General features: G+C 42.8%; 2 protein-coding genes and 1 long non-coding RNA gene across 4 annotated transcripts; 2 read left to right on the top strand and 1 right to left on the bottom strand.

Moving 5' to 3' along the window:
* The first annotated feature begins 4,304 nt into the window (after window positions 1-4,304).
* LOC120692803 (guanosine nucleotide diphosphate dissociation inhibitor At5g09550-like) lies at window positions 4,305-7,127 on the top strand. The gene is made up of 12 exons (XM_039976196.1): window positions 4,305-4,514; window positions 4,621-4,704; window positions 4,788-4,895; window positions 5,004-5,176; window positions 5,291-5,402; window positions 5,620-5,700; window positions 5,789-5,851; window positions 5,947-6,048; window positions 6,136-6,260; window positions 6,420-6,630; window positions 6,716-6,790; window positions 6,893-7,127. The coding sequence occupies exons 1-12, from the start codon at window positions 4,365-4,367 to the stop codon at window positions 6,950-6,952; spliced, it is 1,344 nt and encodes a 447-aa protein (XP_039832130.1). The 5' UTR covers window positions 4,305-4,364; the 3' UTR covers window positions 6,953-7,127.
* A 761-nt stretch (window positions 7,128-7,888) lies between these two features.
* Window positions 7,889-9,726, bottom strand: LOC120692802. The gene is made up of 3 exons (XM_039976195.1): window positions 9,421-9,726; window positions 8,196-9,154; window positions 7,889-8,121 (listed from the first exon to the last, which is right to left on the bottom strand). Exons 2-3 carry the CDS (start codon window positions 9,126-9,128, stop codon window positions 8,026-8,028), a joined length of 1,029 nt encoding a protein of 342 aa, XP_039832129.1. The 5' UTR covers window positions 9,129-9,154; window positions 9,421-9,726; the 3' UTR covers window positions 7,889-8,025.
* Window positions 9,727-13,224: 3,498 nt separating this feature from the next.
* Window positions 13,225-14,349, top strand: LOC120693518. 2 transcript variants are annotated; one of them, XR_005683003.1, is made up of 2 exons: window positions 13,225-13,783; window positions 13,951-14,349. It is a non-coding gene; the product is annotated as an uncharacterized LOC120693518 (long non-coding RNA). The 2 variants fall into 2 exon arrangements; XR_005683002.1 differs by having other exon boundaries at window positions 13,956-14,349.
* The last annotated feature ends 3,373 nt before the right edge of the window (window positions 14,350-17,722 follow it).

The raw sequence follows: 17,722 nt of genomic DNA on the forward strand, positions 1-17,722 counted from the left end.
TTAAGTTAAGCTTTGCACATCAACAATGAATTCCACTTGAACTTTCTATTTGATTGCTTGAGTTTGACCTCATATATAATACTCCATATCTCAAGTTTCCTCCAAACATCAATCACTTGAATAAGAAATAATCTCATACATGTGTCTTGCTTTGCAATCATTTTTTTAATCAAACATCTTTTAATATATGCCAAGCCATATATAGAAACCACTTGATATTATTTTCTGAACACTTGTTTCTTGTTTCTCTTCACAACATGCTTGACTTTCAACAATATTTGCCTTTTGTTTGATTCTATATCACATGAGCTAATGACAATAATTGATTTGCAAATAAATCCCTACTTATAACAACTTCAATAATATTGTTAGTCCTTTAATCATGTTGTCAATCAACTCACCAAAATTCATTAAGCCCTAGATGCACTTACAAGCACGCCGAGCGCGTCTTCACCTGCTGCAGTCGGCGCGTCGTGAGTCGCTTGCTCTCTTCTCTCTCCTCCAAGTAGACATGAGCCAACTACTCCGTCTGCGTGAGATTTTCTCTCTACGCTAGCTTCCCCCACGCTCCTAATTGGTTCTCACATTTCCCCGTGCAGCACCACCCACCTCGCCACTGCTGCCGGCAGCTCCCTTCGCCACTTCTCTCTACACTCGTCTACCTATCCATGTTGTCCTCGATCCGAAGCTCTGCCTCGCTAGCGCCGGCCATCCGGCCCATCGTGTCTATCTTTCCTCGGACAATCTTTGCGTGGCGCGTCAACCCGGGGCCAGTGGCTGCAAGCCGAGAGCAAGGCGGCACGCGGCGGGGTTGGTGGCACAGGACGGCAGGGAGGAGCTCCATGGAGACTACATGAACACGGGGGGAAGAGCGCGTGCGAGGACCACCGTGGTCTCGAGTTGGAAGAAAGAATCTCTGCACTTCTTTATGTCCATGTTGCATTAGGTATCCATAGTACTGCAATACAATTTTTTGGATATTGCAAAATGCTATAGATGTGTACAAATGTTGCAACAATTTGCCTTCAGTTTCCATCTATTAATCTTTGATGTTGCAGCATTTGTGTTTAGTTGTTTCACTGTGCTCAATCTCAACTTATGACATGGTGATTTTTGCTTGGGAATGTTGTATGAAACATGTGTTCGAGGTTGCGGCGGATTTTTTTCTCAGAATACGATGTTTTCATTGAACTATTTTTTATATTTTTCAATGTTGCAATTTTTTATTTATTTGTTTATGTTTCAGATGTTTTATTTTGATATTGCAATGTAGTGTCCGAAAGAAAATCTCCCATCGGACGTCCGAACGCTATAGTGTCATTTTTTTGCTAAAAAGTATGGGTAAGACAAATATTGTGGAAAGCTCCCATACAACATTTTCTTTTGAGGTGGGCTGGGTGGGGTATTGCGGGGTAATTGCACTTCTTTTTTGGGTTTTGGGCTTTTGGTTCCAGCTCACATCCAAATAATATGATTAGGCAAAAGATTTACCACCTCATCTCTCTCATCGTACAAAGAAAACTTGGTAGCTAAGGTCAGTCTCAATAGGGGTTTTATGGAGGGTTTCATGGTATATAATATCATCAATTTTGCTGACATACTAAGGAGAAAGAAGGATAGAGTTTCATGGGATGTGAGGAGAGTTTTATCACCATGAAACTCATCTGGCACAGCTTAATTTTCAGTCTAGGTAACTGCACCATGAAACTGTGCACTGAGCCTGGCCTAAGAAGATAAAAGTAAAATAAGGCAGAAATTCAGGAGATTAGTTTGGCTATCCTTTTCACTAACTGCCTAGACAAAAGTGGTTGACAAAAATTTCTTGGCTCTGTCTCCAGCTAACACAGAAAGAATTTGAATAGGTAAGCTCGCCCCGGGATTTACCAGCTCTCCTCTACTCACCATGTAAAACAATGAGCCAATCAATGATAAAAGATAAGCAAGATAATGCAGGGACTAAGGAGATGATTCGACTTTTTTTCAACTATTTGTGAAAAATTCCACTGGCTCAGCGAATGTGAAAGTGTGTCATTCAAGCGAACGGTTCTACTAGAGGCGGGGGGCCACAAACTGTTTGTCCGATCTAGACAATAGGAAAAGAGACTGATATTTATAATATCCCATAGTCAATAGGAAATTGGGTACCAGTTTCGTATTTTTTGAATCTAGATATTTAAAATAAATTAGTTTTGAATTTTTTAGATCAAATTAAAGTTTTTAATATATAAAAATGAAAACCAAACCTGAAACAACAAGAGCTCAATTTGCTTGGTTTCAACAGTTGGATAGTCTCTGTTATCCGTTTTATAGTTGAAGTCATGTTAATTTAAAGGTGAAAATGGGGGTTTTTCGGCATTTAATCAGTATCTAATCAGCACACAGCTAGCTCTCCATAATAGGAGGTGGCCTAAACTTGCAGTGCGTGAACCATCTCGAGGTGTGCTAGGCCTGTGTGTCATCATCTATCGTCGCGTCAACCGTACCGCACATGAGGTCGATCGAGAGGGCGTCTTTGAGCAAACTAGCTCCTATCCAGCAAAAACGCTCACCGCCGCAGGGGGCGCACACCGGGGCGACTGTATACCATGTGCGCTGCAAAATGTCGTTCCATCGCCTGAAGCGTGAGCGTGGGCCGGAATAAACAATTGGCCCACCAATTATTTTACTGCATGCAGCGAAAGTTTGCAACGGACAATATTTTTTGGGGAAAGTGTATGCATGCAAATTTGCCGGACATGATGTGTGCAAACTGACAATACTACATGTTATGTTTTCTCTTGTAATTTCTTTTGCTTGCTAATGTTTTACATCCTTACATACTTTTATCTCTCTATTTTTTTTCTTTCGTATCTTCTTTCGTTCATTCCAATTGTTATTTTCCTTTCCTTTTTCCTTACGTTGTATTTATATTTTATTATTTCCTCTTTCTTTCTTTTTTATTCTATAGACAACATATTTAATTTTTTGTTGTAATTTATATTTGTTTTGTAATTCATATTATACATCTTTATACTGAAGAATATTCATACCTAATGTATACCAATTTATTCTTATTGTTGATATATTATCTGGTGATGTAAATTGATTTTTGACTTATACACAAGTGGTGATGCATGTATAAAGAAAAGATGTATACACAAGATTTATACCATCATTGTTAACTGGTTCTCAGTTTTGTGGTGACTTATACACAAGTGTTACTTTTTTCATTTTTTTGTCTCTCACGGTCTGTGACTTGTGACTGTGAGCTCACACAACAGTATTATAGCTGACAAATGACCGGTTTGGAGTACCTGATGACTAGAGCCTAGCTACTAGCTAGCGACTTGGCCTAGTGCGCTACCCTTCCAACTTCCCATCCCATAGTAATTCATCTAACACATCAGAAATGATACTGCATCGATGGGTTAATCAAGGCCATAGCAAGGATCCTCTACATACAATATTTCTTTTCTTTTTTTTTAGACAGAGGTGTACAAGTGTACACACACCGTATTGTAAATGTATTTATCATCATGTAAAATTATTTATCTACATGTAGCTAATTTGTTCGCATTACCAAATTATTTGTTCCCTTTATAGATTAAATTGTTTCATGACGTTGACCCATTTGCTCGCGATATTCATTTTCCATTACTTATCCTATACAATCAAATGTTCGTGATTTTTAATATTTTTGTTCATTGTACATTATTATTTTTTCATTATACTTGATTTTTAGTTCGTAAAAATAACTAAGTGTTCATGTTGTTAAATTATTTTTTAGGACTAAAATTAATTATTTGATATTAAAGAAAATATTTATAAAAATATCATGCGAACATAGGCAAGTGTGATCTTGTATTGAAGATCTTGTCATAAGAAAGATAATGGTGTAGTCCAAATTTAATTTGAATTCTCAGTTTAATTGGTATATATTTTTTAATTTCAGATTTGCATGCATATGGGTGATGTCATTATTATTTTTCTCTCTACATGCATGCACGTAATCTCTTTTTTTTTTGTGGACCGTATACATACACACAGCTATATTGGTGGATTGATGGCCCATTTAATCCAGGTCTTCTAGTGAGGATGCCACAACCATCGCCTCTAGAGACAGCTAACCGCGTTTGACGCGCACGACGTGTCGCGTGCCGCCGCGACCGGCTGCAGCGACTTCACCGCGGGAGGCAGCGACCCGTTCCTCCACGCATGCATGCGTGGCCGTCCTTGTCGCTTGTCGGGGTCCCGCCCTATATACGGCAGGCCAGGAAGCGATGAACCAGAGAGAGTGAGATCGATCGGTAAGGAGCGAGGTCGGGAGCGAGGGGAGAAGAGCTAGGCAGCGAAAAGCTCATCGTCATCGGGACGAAAGCAACAAGATGGATGAGGAGTACGACGTGATTGTGCTGGGAACGGGGCTCAAGGAATGCATCATCAGCGGCCTCCTCTCCGTCGACGGCCTCAAGGTTCTCCACATGGATAGGAACGACTACTATGGAGGAGAATCTTCATCCCTGAATCTGATCAAGGTTATTTAGTATGCTGCATTTTTTTATTTCTTCTCTTTCGAAATCGTATATTACCTAGTCTGATTTCTAACATTTTCCGTCCATTCTTCATATTGTGCGTTTTTAGCTCTGGAAGAGATTCAAAGGCAATGACACCCCTCCCGAGCATCTGGGTATCAGCAAAGAATACAATGTTGACATGATACCCAAGGTTTGCCACCACCTGAGATCTGCCATCCACGCTCTCCTATTGGTATTATGCAGATCCAAATTAAAGAAACTCTGAATCCGCAGTTCATGATGGCAAATGGTGCCCTGGTTCGTGTCCTGATCCACACGAGCGTGACAAAGTATCTGAACTTCAAGGCCGTTGACGGCAGCTTCGTGTACAACAATGGAAAGGTATGGTTGGGTCCTGCCTTGCATCGAGATGTATGTGATCCAATCGAGCAACATGCATCCATGCTGATCGATTCAACCTCCCTTGCTCGGTGATGCCGCTGCTGATAGATCCACAAAGTCCCCGCAACAGATGTTGAGGCCTTGAAGTCAAACCTGATGGGTCTCTTCGAGAAGCGCCGTGCGAGGAAGTTCTTCATTTACGTCCAGGATTATGAGGAGGAGGACCCAAAGTCGCACGAGGGCCTGGATTTGACCAAGGTTACCACAAGAGAAGTCATCTCGTAAGTTCATCTCCAGTTGTTGTGGCACTGGACTGAATAGAGGTTAAAAGGGAAATTTGTATTTTGTCACCATTTCTTAATGCAAAGGCTATGATTATTCTTGCATTGGATCAGCAAATATGGATTGGAGGATGATACAGTTGACTTTATTGGGCATGCATTAGCACTTCATCGGGATGATAGCTATCTAGATGAGCCTGCAATCGACACTGTCAAGCGAATGAAGGTGCTTCCCTTTTACTGATGTCTGGTCTCTGTCTTCCACCCATTTTGTGTTAGCCTCTTCACCACTCAATGCACATTTACACACACAAAAAATATCAAGTTAAGAACATGAAGATCTAAATGAAATTCAAAAGACCATCTACTTTTTAGTTCATGACTAATTATCCCAAAGGGAAAAGAATCGACAAAAATCTAATGTTGGCCCTCTGTTTCAATAGCTTTATGCAGAATCGCTGGCTCGCTTCCAAGGTGGGTCCCCATACATCTACCCTCTATATGGTTTAGGAGAACTCCCTCAGGCAAGCCCTAGAAAGCTACAACTAATTAACTAATACAATGTAACTATTTAAGATTCATGATAAACTGAATTTTTGCGTGATGTGGAAGGCCTTTGCTCGTCTGAGCGCTGTTTATGGTGGCACCTACATGCTGAACAAGCCGGAATGCAAGGTAACTCAAGTATTTCGGTCAGCTCGCAACTTGAGAATGCTCAAATCAAATGCTGGTCTTCTGACGATTTTGGCAAACTTGCCAACGGTTTGCAGGTTGAGTTTGATGAGAGCGGTAAAGCATATGGTGTGACTTCTGAAGGAGAGACTGCGAAATGCAAGAAGGTCGTCTGTGATCCCTCGTACTTGCCTGAAAAGGTAGACATGGTTTCCTTGTGAGAGCGAAAAGATATACATGTGCTGCACAAGTTTTCGGTATCTAAAATGCTTTTAAAAAATGAGCAGGTGAAGAAGGTTGGAAGGGTGGCACGTGCAATATGCATCATGAAGCACCCGATCCCCGACACCAAGGATTCACACTCTGTGCAGATCATCCTCCCAAAGAAACAGCTTAAGCGCAAATCAGACATGTAAGTTTTTTTTATAATTATCAGACATGTAAGTTGTAACCCATCTGGAGGAGTAACACTGCAGCATGGAGTGCTATTTAAGGCACTAACAAACAGCATACGACACACAAGTATAGGTGCCTTTTCTCAAGTAATCTGAATTTCGTTGTTCCGTTGTAGGTACGTGTTTTGTTGCTCTTACGCTCACAATGTTGCACCAAAAGGCAAGTTCATCGCTTTCGTGTCGACTGAAGCTGAGACTGACAAGCCCGAGATCGAGCTAAAACCCGGGATCGATCTGCTCGGCCCTGTGGAGGAGACATTCTTCGACATCTATGACAGATACGAACCCATCAACAATCCTGAGGAGGACTGTTGCTTCTTGACAAATGTAAGCACATGCCGCCACAGTTTCTACGGTAGAAATACCACGCTTTACAAGTATTGATAAGCTAAGTTTGCCTTCGGTTTCGCAGAGCTACGATGCTAGCACTCATTTTGAGACAACGGTGAAGGATGTCCTCTCCCTGTATAACAAGATCACTGGAAAGGTAATTTCACAAAGGCATAAAGAAAATCACAAATTCTCAGTACTGAAGTGTTTTTGCTAGAATGAAGACACAATTTAACAACACTACGCTGATGCAATGCAGGAGCTTGATCTTTCAGTGGATTTGAACGCCGCGAGTGCTGCTGAGCAAGAAGCTGCTTGAACATCCTCTACTTCTGCAGCTCTGCTATAGCCACTTCCTCCATTTTTCTCAAATTATTTTTGTAGATGGATATGTTTCATGAGATCCATTTTTGTAATTATTTGGGGTTTCCATTTGTCACTTGTATTGAACCACAGTGCCATGGATTTATACATATATCATTATTCTCTTGTGACAAAATAGCCTGTGTTGTGAATTATTTGTTCTTACGTGTGTGTGTACCAGCCAATAACCCTGAAAACCTAGGCAACTAACACATTTTTATGTTGATTAGAGCCTAACAAGTAGAGGTAAATGCTCTACATCTGCCCTGTAGCTTTCAAGTTCTCTAGAGCTGCCTCATATTTGGCTGGTAGCCAAGCCATGTACATTGACCAGGGTGCACAAACCATTTTCCTGTGAGTGGGTCGGAGGGGACACTGGGGTCCTCGCCGTGGAGTAGGCGATACGGTGGGCCTACCTAGACAATTCAAAGGTCTTGCGATTCTTTATATTCGGTCGTCCAGATGAACCAATCCATTCTCGTCGTGCAGCTTTATTCCTCCACTGGTCTAGCCGGTAGCAGGGTTCACCTTACCGATGGTAAAGCGATTTTCGCCAACTAGCGGTATCGGTAAACCGGCGGTAAATCGCCGGAAACCGCTAGAAACCGCTCGAAATGACACTTCAAATTCAAAAAACCGGTAACCGTTGTGTACCGACCGGTAATCGATGTTTACCGACCGGTAACCGTCAGTTTTAACCGGTAAACACCGTATGACTTTGGAAAATTAAAAATTTTGGCAGCATTTCACCGTAATTTTGTAAATATCATTACTGATGGTATATATTAAACAATTATATAACATTTACACATACATAGAATAGAAGTTCATATCCATAAAAATAGAAATTCACATCCATAGTCCATATAGATCATCACAACAATAGTCCATGTAAATCATCACAACTACAGTCCATACAAGTCATCACAATCATAGTCCATACAAATCATCACAACTGTAGTCCTTACAAACCATCATCGTCAATATACATAATACATAGTAGTTCACACAATACATACCACATGGAGTTTATTCTTCAGTCTCATCCTGTTGATATGAGCTATTGTCATAGGCTCCATAGGCCCCATATGCACCATAGGCACCATATGTCGCATATCCTTGAGCCTGCGTATTGAACGTGATGAAATTTTGATGAAACAATAAAAATAATACAAACTAGTTGCTAAACCGCCATTTACCTGCACATTGTAAGCATCTTGCATGTTGGTGCTTGTATAGCCAACATAGGGGGGTGGCAAATAGGGTACTCGATGTGATGATGGATATGCATATGGTTGGTCATATGGATAGTGTGGATAAGTATAGTCTGTGTTCACTGAGCTAGAGCTATCATCATCATGGGGAATAGAATGACGTGCACTGCTTCTAGTCTGTCGTTGTGAGCTAGGTGCACCATGATCCGTATCTTGTGTGGCATGAGTGAACTGGCTCTCCCCGGTAAACCTCATACCCTCTCCACCTCCAACTACATCATCACCCCCGCCACCTCCGCCTACATATCCCCCACTGCCAATCCCATCATCACTAGCATCGGTGCTGCTGTCGTCACCCCCATCATCATGATCATCATCATCACCGACACTAGGATCAGGTGTGCTGTCATCTGTTCTAAATTCTTCCTCTTCAATGTCATCCTGTCTTTTTCCTTTCTTCCTTTGCCGATCCGATGGTCCAACACGTGTCTTCCTCTTACCAACATGTGTGTCACCAACAGTCTCTTCTGCCCATTCACGTACATCCAAATTCCGTAGCTCTGGAATATCACGTGCAATATCTGTAACGATGGTGCTAGGAACTGGGGTGTCACTTAAATCAGAATCCTCATCCAAAGCCGGCGCTGCATTGGACCTCCCTAGCTCCATCCACTTGCGAATAGCTGATTGTTGCCTATACAATGAGAGGTCCATCATACCGGCAATAGGATCGAAGTCACTTGGCTCAGGTGTGGCTTTAGCACCCTGGATACAAAGCCGAAGGTTGTAGTTGACAAACACCAATTTGTGGAGCTTCTTGTGACACATCCTATTGCGTAGCTTTGTATGGATGAAGGCAAACGTACTCCAATTTCTTTCACATCCACTTGAGGACGCACATTGTGAGAGTAGACGCATCGCTGCCCTCTGAAGTGTTGGTGTATCTGATCCAACAAATATTAACACAACTATATATATAAAACTAACCTGAAAATATATGTACATATTGCAAACATGAACACACATCTTTTTTTATTATAGCTACCACGAACAAATTAACATCTAAATAACATGTATAAAATAACATCTACATATATATGCATAACACAGTTATTAGTCCCCACTAAACCAACGCACAAACACATATCTACACAACAAACATCTAAAAATCAATGTTAAATCAATAAATACTCGGCAAACCATTGCTTACCGGTCCAAAAGCGACGAAAACCGCTCGGGAATCTCCAAATACCGCTCGGTATTAGCGGATCCCGCTCCACGACGGCCACACCGGTGTCTCTACCGACACCATACCGTCGGTAATCGCCGCCCTACCGCCGGAAACCACCGATTTACCGACGTTTACCGGCGTCCGCGGCAGGCCGGCGGCCGAGCGAGCGATTCCCGCTCCTACCGCCCGGCTTCCACCGCCTTACCGGCGATAAAAATCGTCTTGAAGCCGAAATCGACGGGGATCGCCTTGATATCGCCGGAGCTCGGGCGAATGGGGTGGAGGGGGAGGGGAAAGTGACTCACGGGTTAGATGGGGCCATGGGGGTGTCGGTGGGGTAGTAAAAAAAAGCTAATGGGTTAACGGGTTAATGGGTCTTAACGGGTTCCGAATGTTTTTTATTTTTTTCGTGCCCAAATGGTCAAATATTTGAATATGTTCTATATCAGAATGATGTATGTGATCTCTACTTTCTTACCATATTTTTGCGTAATTTATTTCAATTTTTTTTGAAAATTTTAAACTTTGGCGAAATTTTTCATAATTTACCGCCGGTTTGTGTTATCGCCTTTCACCGGTATCGGTAAAAATCGGCGGTAACCGGTTACCGCCGGTTATCGATCGGTAAGGAAAACCCTGGCCGGTAGCCGCCATGGACAACGTCCGCCTGTTTTTGAAAGGAGCTAGGATTGCCAATGTATGGATTGCAACTACTCCAAGGACAAATTTCACACTTTCCCAAGAGGTTGGCAAGGTAAAATCGGTGCCACACACCAGCACGCAAGCCTGCAGTACGCCGTGCAGGAGCAGTTTCGGCGGCACTCCGCGGCGCACTCCTCCAGGGTCCTGTTCCCGACGCGCCGGAACCCGTCGGGCGTCTTCATCCCGGCATGGCCAGGAGGAAGAGCCCGATGATCCTGTCCGCGTCCGCGCCGAAGCTGGAAATCCCCGGCGACGGGTCGCCGGGGCCCTTCCACGACACCGGGCGCTCGCCGGCCTGCGTCCTGTACCTGACCCGGATCTTCATGCCCGGGTGGAGCGTGTCGACCGGGTGCTCGAAGCTCTGGCACAGGGTGGTGCCGTTGGGCGACCTGATGACGAGGTCGCCGTTGTTGAGGAGCACCGCGGCGAGGGCAGTGGCCGGTGCAAGGGTGCCTGGATCTCCGGCTGTTCTTGTGTCTCTAGCTCGTGCCAGGGCTCCACTGCCGTCGGTCTGCCGCCGTGGCATGTCTCGCGTAGGAGATGAGAGCTGAGGTGTCGGGGTTCTCCTGTTCGGGACAGGAGGTACAGTCGCGGTCTATGTGTGTGTTGTTGTGGTGGTTCTTGCCTGGTTTGAAGGAGGAAGGCGCCGAGGTCTGGTCTGAACCGAACCATTTCAAAATAAAGATGGTGTACGGGTACCGTGTGCTAGTTGCATTATACTTTCAGTGTTTGCTGGTGGGCATTTTGTTGTAGATCAATATCTGGCATGCATAACCTGAAGAATAGAAAGCGCAGCAATGGTCCTGAAAAGTGCCCGGCAATAGGGAATTTCTGTGTATCCTGTAGCCAGGGGCGGAGCCACGTTGACCAAGGGTGGTGCACTGACACCAGGGTTCGAGACATGTTTTTGCTAGTAAGCATCATATTTTATCGTTTGTGCACCACCCTTAAGCAAACGTGTGCACCAGGTCGATGACCGCGTGGCCCATCCATCTAGGATGCTAAGGCATCAAGTGTGCTTCGTGCCTTCACCTAGCCATGAAATGTGCACCACACACCTCAATATGTTTGTCTGATATATAGCATCAAAAGCTATAGATTTCCCTCATCTTCTGGCCATTTAGAATCTTTTTATTTTAAATTCTCATATTAACACATATACATATTCAGGACATGTTATTGCACTAGCGCCTAATTTTTAACTCCCTAATAAGAATATATCATAGGATCTTCATGGGACAATCTTGAGCATTTCTTCTTCCTCCCAGCTTTGGTACTGTGCTTCTTCTCCGGCACAATAGCTACTCTCGCGTGCTCGCTCCAACCTCCGATCCTGCCCTTTCCTCGTCCGTCTCCAGTACTGTAGCATCATTGTGTTCATTGGATTCGTCTGGCGAAATTACACCCATCTTTAAAATAGATTTTTAAATAAATTTTATTTACTAGTAAAATTCCTTCGCACTAACTGTTAGCACTAACCATTAGCGCGCTAACTAAACAGGCAGTGCCCAGTTTTTCTCACACTGCAGCTGATCCCATCAATTCCTGTTTCCTGCCGCAGGGCACATCTAATTTTCAGGCATCACCTGTACACTGTGGAGGTATGGAGGGCCTAGGAATGTGAATGCATTAATAATGTCATGAGCCGTCTATTTCTCCCCCAACCATTGTAAAAAAAAAATTGATATACATAACATATAGACAAAGAAACACAATGTTAAAGCAGTGCACTAGGATCATCCCAGCTCTAGCTTCGCCCATACCTGTAGCTATATATATATATATATATATATATATATATATATATATATATATATATATATATATATATATATATATATATATATATATATATATATATATATATATATTATGAGCCTAGGGCTTTCAATAACAAATGGAAGCCCCAGCCAACCAGATGCGCACGAGCTGGTCCAACCGGACTAGCTCCCTCCCCTGGCAAAAGTCTATTTTACCTCCTCCAACTATCACCAAAGTTTGGTTTTCCTCCTACAACTATAAAACCGGGTATTTCACCTCCCTCAACTTTTCAAACCATCCATTTTACCTCCCTCGAGCGGTTTTGAAGGCTGTTTGCTACAGTAACCGTAGTTTTGTCTTTTCTTTTTTTAAAAAATTTTCAATTGAATCTTTGAAAAATCATAGTAAATCACAAAAAAATCATAAAATAGAAAATCCAATTTTGTTGGACTCCACATGAGTAGATATACGCAGTGAATATATTATATGGTATACTTTAGTACAATTTTTTTACTGTAACTTTAGATATATACTTTTCTGTAATTAATTTATAGCTACAGTTTTCGTCGTCCCATTATGGTGAAATTTTTATGGTGAGCTAATCATTATATGATTGAGCTGTAGTAAAAATTTTATGATTATTAGATCATGTTTGACTGATCTATAGATTTATCTATATAAACTAGATAAATCTATAGAAAAATCTAGACGAATCTATAGATAAATCTATAACTCAGTCATACATGATCTAATAATTATAAATTTTTTACTATAGCTCAATCATATAATGATTAGCCCACCATAAAAATTTCACCATAATGGGACGACGAAAACTGTAGCTATAAATTAATTACAGAAAAGTATATATCTAAAGTTACAGTAAAAAAATTGTACTAAAGTATACCATATAATATATTCACTGTGTATATCTACTCATGTGGAGTCTAACAAAATTGGATTTTCTATTTTATGATTTTTTTGTGATTTACTATGATTTTTCAAAGATTCAACTGAAATTTTTTTAAAAAAGAAAAAGACAAAACTATGGTTACTGTAGCAAACAGCCTTCAAAACCGCTCGAGGGAGGTAAAATGGACGGTTTGAAAAGTTGAGGGAGGTGAAATACCCGGTTTTATAGTTGTAGGAGGAAAACCAAACTTTGGTGATAGTTGGAGGAGGTAAAATAGACTTTTGCCCCCTCCCCTCCACCTGCTATTGGGCCCGGCCCAATCTATTGCCAGCCCACGAGCCCATTCTATAAAACCCAGGCAGCCCATCCCAAACCCTAGCCCCCCCCCCCCCCCCCCCCCCCCCCCCCAGCGGCCCAGCCGACACCCTTTCCTGGCCGCCTCCCCCACCTCAACGACTACCCATCCCAGCGCTGTGCGGCGGCGCTACCGGCGCCCGCGGTGGTGGCGCTGCTCGACTCCGCCGGCGGTGTCCTTCTCCCGCCCTCCCGCGAGCGAGCCGTCGCCGTGCTGGCCCCAATCGCGTCCTCGGACGCTGCGTTCCGGTTCCTCGAGGAGGATCCCGGCGCCGTGGTGCCGCGAGCTCGAGTCACCCGCTGACGGCGGCCTCGCGGGACGCGTCAGCCTCCGTGGCGGCGCGCGGCGGGGTGGCGGCGCTCCTCGCGGCGTGCGCAGGCGGGCGGGACGAGCGACGTTGGGGCGACCGGCGGCGGTAGTGCAGCCTGCACGGAGCGGGCCCGTGGAGGGGTTGCCGCGTGGGGGGTCCGTGAGGAGCAGGGGGCAAAGGAGGATACTACGGCATGCTGCAGCACGGGGGAGGCGGCCACCCGGCCGGCGGCGGCCTGCCCAACAGCGTCTGTCCGACGGCGATGGAGCTGCCCATGGACGACCGAACGGCCTTTGCATGTCAGGTGTTCGACCATATGCCCCTTAGGCAGCAGCTCGTCATACTATGGATTGTTTTCTTGTTAGTTTCTATGCGGAACAAATATTGTTTCTAGCTCGTGTATCCTCCGTGCTTCCTTTCTATGATTTTTGTTTCAAAACATTGATCCTTGCTTCCTATGCTTCTATATAGTATAGGATTCTATGCTCGGTGGAGCTGCTGACGATAGTGAGCAGATGGCGAGGAGGTGCCGGCGCTCATGATGGCCAGGGCTGCCAACGGGAGATGCCACCATCCTGCAGCGCGCGACGAGCCCCTGCCTGGGAGCGCCGGTGACGGGAGCGCCGCTGGGTGCGGCGGCAGCGAGCCTTTGGCCGGGAAGGAGCTGCTGTTGATTAGTGCTATTCGTGCTTCAAAATTTGATTCTTTCTTTCTCATGTATTTTTTTTCAGATTTGGAGCTCACCGGTCTGTGTCTCTGTGTTATGCATGCGTGTATATATTTCTATGACATGCTAGATTTTTTTTATAATTCTATGACCTTATATAGAGTATAAAATGTATCAAAGCTTTTTATGACCTGCCTTTTTATGAAGTGCAACGTTGCCTTCTACGACCACGTATAGAGTATAAAACTGATAGCGTGAATTTGTTTCTATGCTCAAGAGCACTAGTTCCTATGACATTAGTTAAGTGAGTTGGTGCGTGAACTATATGGTTTCTGTATTCTATGACTTGAATTCCTATTTTCTATGACCTGAATTTTTTTATTTCAAAATTTATGCGAGCATAGAAACATTAGGATCGGAGCATAGACAATATTTCAAGCATAGAAATATAAGAGGACGAGCATAGAAACATAGAGACACAAGCATATATTATGTTGGAGCATAAAAATATAAGGGCATGTGCGTTGAAACCAATTACAGAGGACGCGAGCATAGAATATGTTCGAGCATAGAAACATTGGACAAAAGCATATAAACAAAGGGATGCGGGCACATAATCTGTTTGAGCATAGAATTATATGGGCACGAGCATAGAAATATAAATACATGAGCATCAAAAATATTTTGAGCATAGAAATATACTGGCACGAGCATAGAAACGTAGAGACACAGGCATCGAATATGTTCGAGCATAGAAATAGACGGACATGAACATACATACAGTAATTTCTTTACCCAAGAATCCAACTCACAAACAGTTTTTTGTCAAAAGATTTGTGAGATTAAATTTTTTTAATTCATAAACTTACACTTTTAAAGTGACAGCTCTATGATTCAATATGATGATTTTTTTGAGCATAGAAACATACGAACGCGAGCATAGAAATGTTAAGATACTATTGTTTTTTTTTCAAATTTGAACATTGGATATGATTGAACACACGAACACAAGCATAAAATTATTCGGTTGCTCTTGTTTTCTTTTAAAGTCTTGAATTTTGAATACAATCAATTTGTGTGATCTAGTTTGGCCAATCCATATGTTTCTATGTCCGTGCCCTTATATTTCTATGCTCGTGTCTGTATGTTTCTGTGCTCGAAATATTTTCTATGCGCATGTCCGTATATTTCTATGCCCGTGCCTGTATGTTTCTATGCTCGGACATATTCTCTGCTAGTGTCCTTATATCTCTATACTCGTATCTCTATGTTTCTATGCTTCAAAAATTTCTATGCTCATGTCTGTATGTTTCTATGATCGTGTCCATATGATTCTATGCTCTAGCATATTCTAGGCTCGTGTCCGTTTCTATGCTCATGTCCATTTGTTTCTAGGCTCGTGCGTCTATATTCCTATGCTCGAATATATTCTATGCTCGTGTCACTATGTTTCTATGCTCGTGTAAATTTTGAATTCAAAAAATTTCAAAAAAATATATTCACAATGGATCTTAAATTGTGCATAAAAATCTCATGAATGTTATGGTGAAAACCGTTTGTGAGTTGGATATTCAAGTGAAGAATTATTGGAAAAAACTAAAAGAAATGGTGGGTGCATGCATGCGTAAGGTGGAAAGTGCATGCATGTGTCAGATGGCAGGTGCATGAGTGGCATGTGTCAGCTCTGCTGACTTTTCCACAGGTGGTTTCTATGACTCAGACGACAGATTTCTATGATCCGAAAAATATTTCTACGACCCGGACCACTGGTTTTTATGACCAACAGCGTGTGGAGCATCTGGCGCACTGGTACGTGTGGGGACCAGTGCCCGGCCGCTCGCGCGGGGCGCGCGTGGCTGGTTAGTTGGCCAGAGCTTCCGATTCTTATAGGAAGCCTTGGCTCCCAATAGTCGGACTATATATATACATACACGGGCAATGGTGTCAGTCTGTTATGGAGTACTAGTATAAGCTGAGCATTAACAAACATGTTAGCCGGATATGTGCAGAGATCTTGCACTTAATGTACTCTCTCAATCCACAAAAGAATGTAATTTTTGTTTTTCGAGGAGTCAAACAGTTTAAGTTTAGACTAGGTTTATAAAAAAAATAATGACATTCATGATACAAAATAAGTACCATTAGATTCTCTATAGATTATATTTTCATAATAAAATTATTTCAAGATTAACGTAAATTTAGTCAAATTTGAACTAGTTTGACTGGCATGAATCCCATAATTATATTTTTTGAAAAGTCCATCACCGGTCCCTAAACTTGTTCGGTTGTGTCATCCCAATCCCTAAACTCGTAAATCGACTGTTTAGGTCCTCAAACTTGTTCGGCTTTGTCGTCTCGATCTCTAAATTTAGAAATCACTTGTTTAGATCCTCAAACTTATTCAGTTGTGTCAGCCCGGTCCCTAAACCTAGTTTTGAGTCTCATCTAGATCAAAGTGACTTAAAAACTCTATAATAAAAAATAATTCATAGCTTTTTCATATAAACTCGAATAAATGTAAACTTTATATCAAAATTATAGCTCTCGACACGGTCTATAACTTTTTAGTTGAAAAGTTTTTTATTTGAAGTCATTTAGTGATTTAAATTTTAAAATCTATAGACTTACAACAATATTTTGGGACCCTAAACAGTTTTTAGACCTGGGCATGGGTCACCCGACCCGAACAACCCGACCCAACCCGCCCGAAAAAAACCCGACCCGACCCGACCCGAGCTATGTGGCGGGTGGGCGCGGGCCGTATTTTTTGACCCGCAACAATCAACGGGCCGGGCACGGGCCGTGATTTTTGACCCAAAACCCGACCCAACCCGAAAAAACCCGACCCAAAGGCCAAAAAACCCGACCCAACCCGAAAAAAACCCGACCCGACACGCTCGCGCAGGGTGCACGGGCCGACCCGACCCGACCCGGTGATAGGTACGGGTCGGGCGCGGGCCGTCCTATGCGACCCGTGACCCGGCCTTGACCCGACCCGAACCCGACCCGACCCGACATTTGCCCAGGTCTAACAGTTTTAATTCAAAAAAATTTCAACAACAAAGTTATAGATCGCGTCAAGGGCTACAATTTTGATATAAGTTTCTCCTCATTTGAGTTTATAGAAAAAGGTTATGAGCTATTTTTTGATATAGTTTTTTGATCGTATTGTTTTGACCTACATGAGACTCAAAATCAAGTTTAGGGATCGAGATGACACAACTGAACAAATTTGAGGATTTAAACAGACGATTTCTAAGTTTAGGGACCGAAATGATATAGCCGAACAAATTTGAGGGCCGAGATAACCCAAATGAATAAGTTTAATGATCTAAACAGTCCATTTGCAAGTTAAGGGTCGAGATGACACAGCGGTACAAATTTACGGATCGATGATGGACTTTACTCTATTTTTTTTTGTGGATGGAGGAAGTATACGTGTATGTACTGTTATTAACAACAAATGGAAGCTACCATCACTGACCTTCCAGATGAACAGGCCGGCAAATTATTCCAGTCTTCTACAACACCCCTTCTATTGACTGGGAAGTGGGAACTTGAGTGAGAAGGAGCTCG

This window comes from Panicum virgatum, chromosome 9N, assembly GCF_016808335.1.
Source record: "Panicum virgatum strain AP13 chromosome 9N, P.virgatum_v5, whole genome shotgun sequence".
NCBI lineage: Eukaryota > Viridiplantae > Streptophyta > Magnoliopsida > Poales > Poaceae > Panicum > Panicum virgatum.

Bases quoted from the DNA above. Each gene is read 5' to 3' on its own strand.
- LOC120692802 (XM_039976195.1), bottom strand. From the start codon at position 9,128: ATGCGTCTACTCTCACAATGTGCGTCCTCAAGTGGATGTGAAAGAAAT. The intron at 8,122-8,195 runs GTAAATGGCGGT...TTCAATACGCAG, and splicing joins AAGATGCTTACAATGTGCAG to GCTCAAGGATATGCGACATA.
- LOC120692803 (XM_039976196.1), top strand. From the start codon at position 4,365: ATGGATGAGGAGTACGACGTGATTGTGCTGGGAACGGGGCTCAAGGAA. The intron at 5,852-5,946 runs GTAACTCAAGTA...AACGGTTTGCAG, and splicing joins TGAACAAGCCGGAATGCAAG to GTTGAGTTTGATGAGAGCGG. The intron at 6,631-6,715 runs GTAAGCACATGC...TCGGTTTCGCAG, and splicing joins ACTGTTGCTTCTTGACAAAT to AGCTACGATGCTAGCACTCA.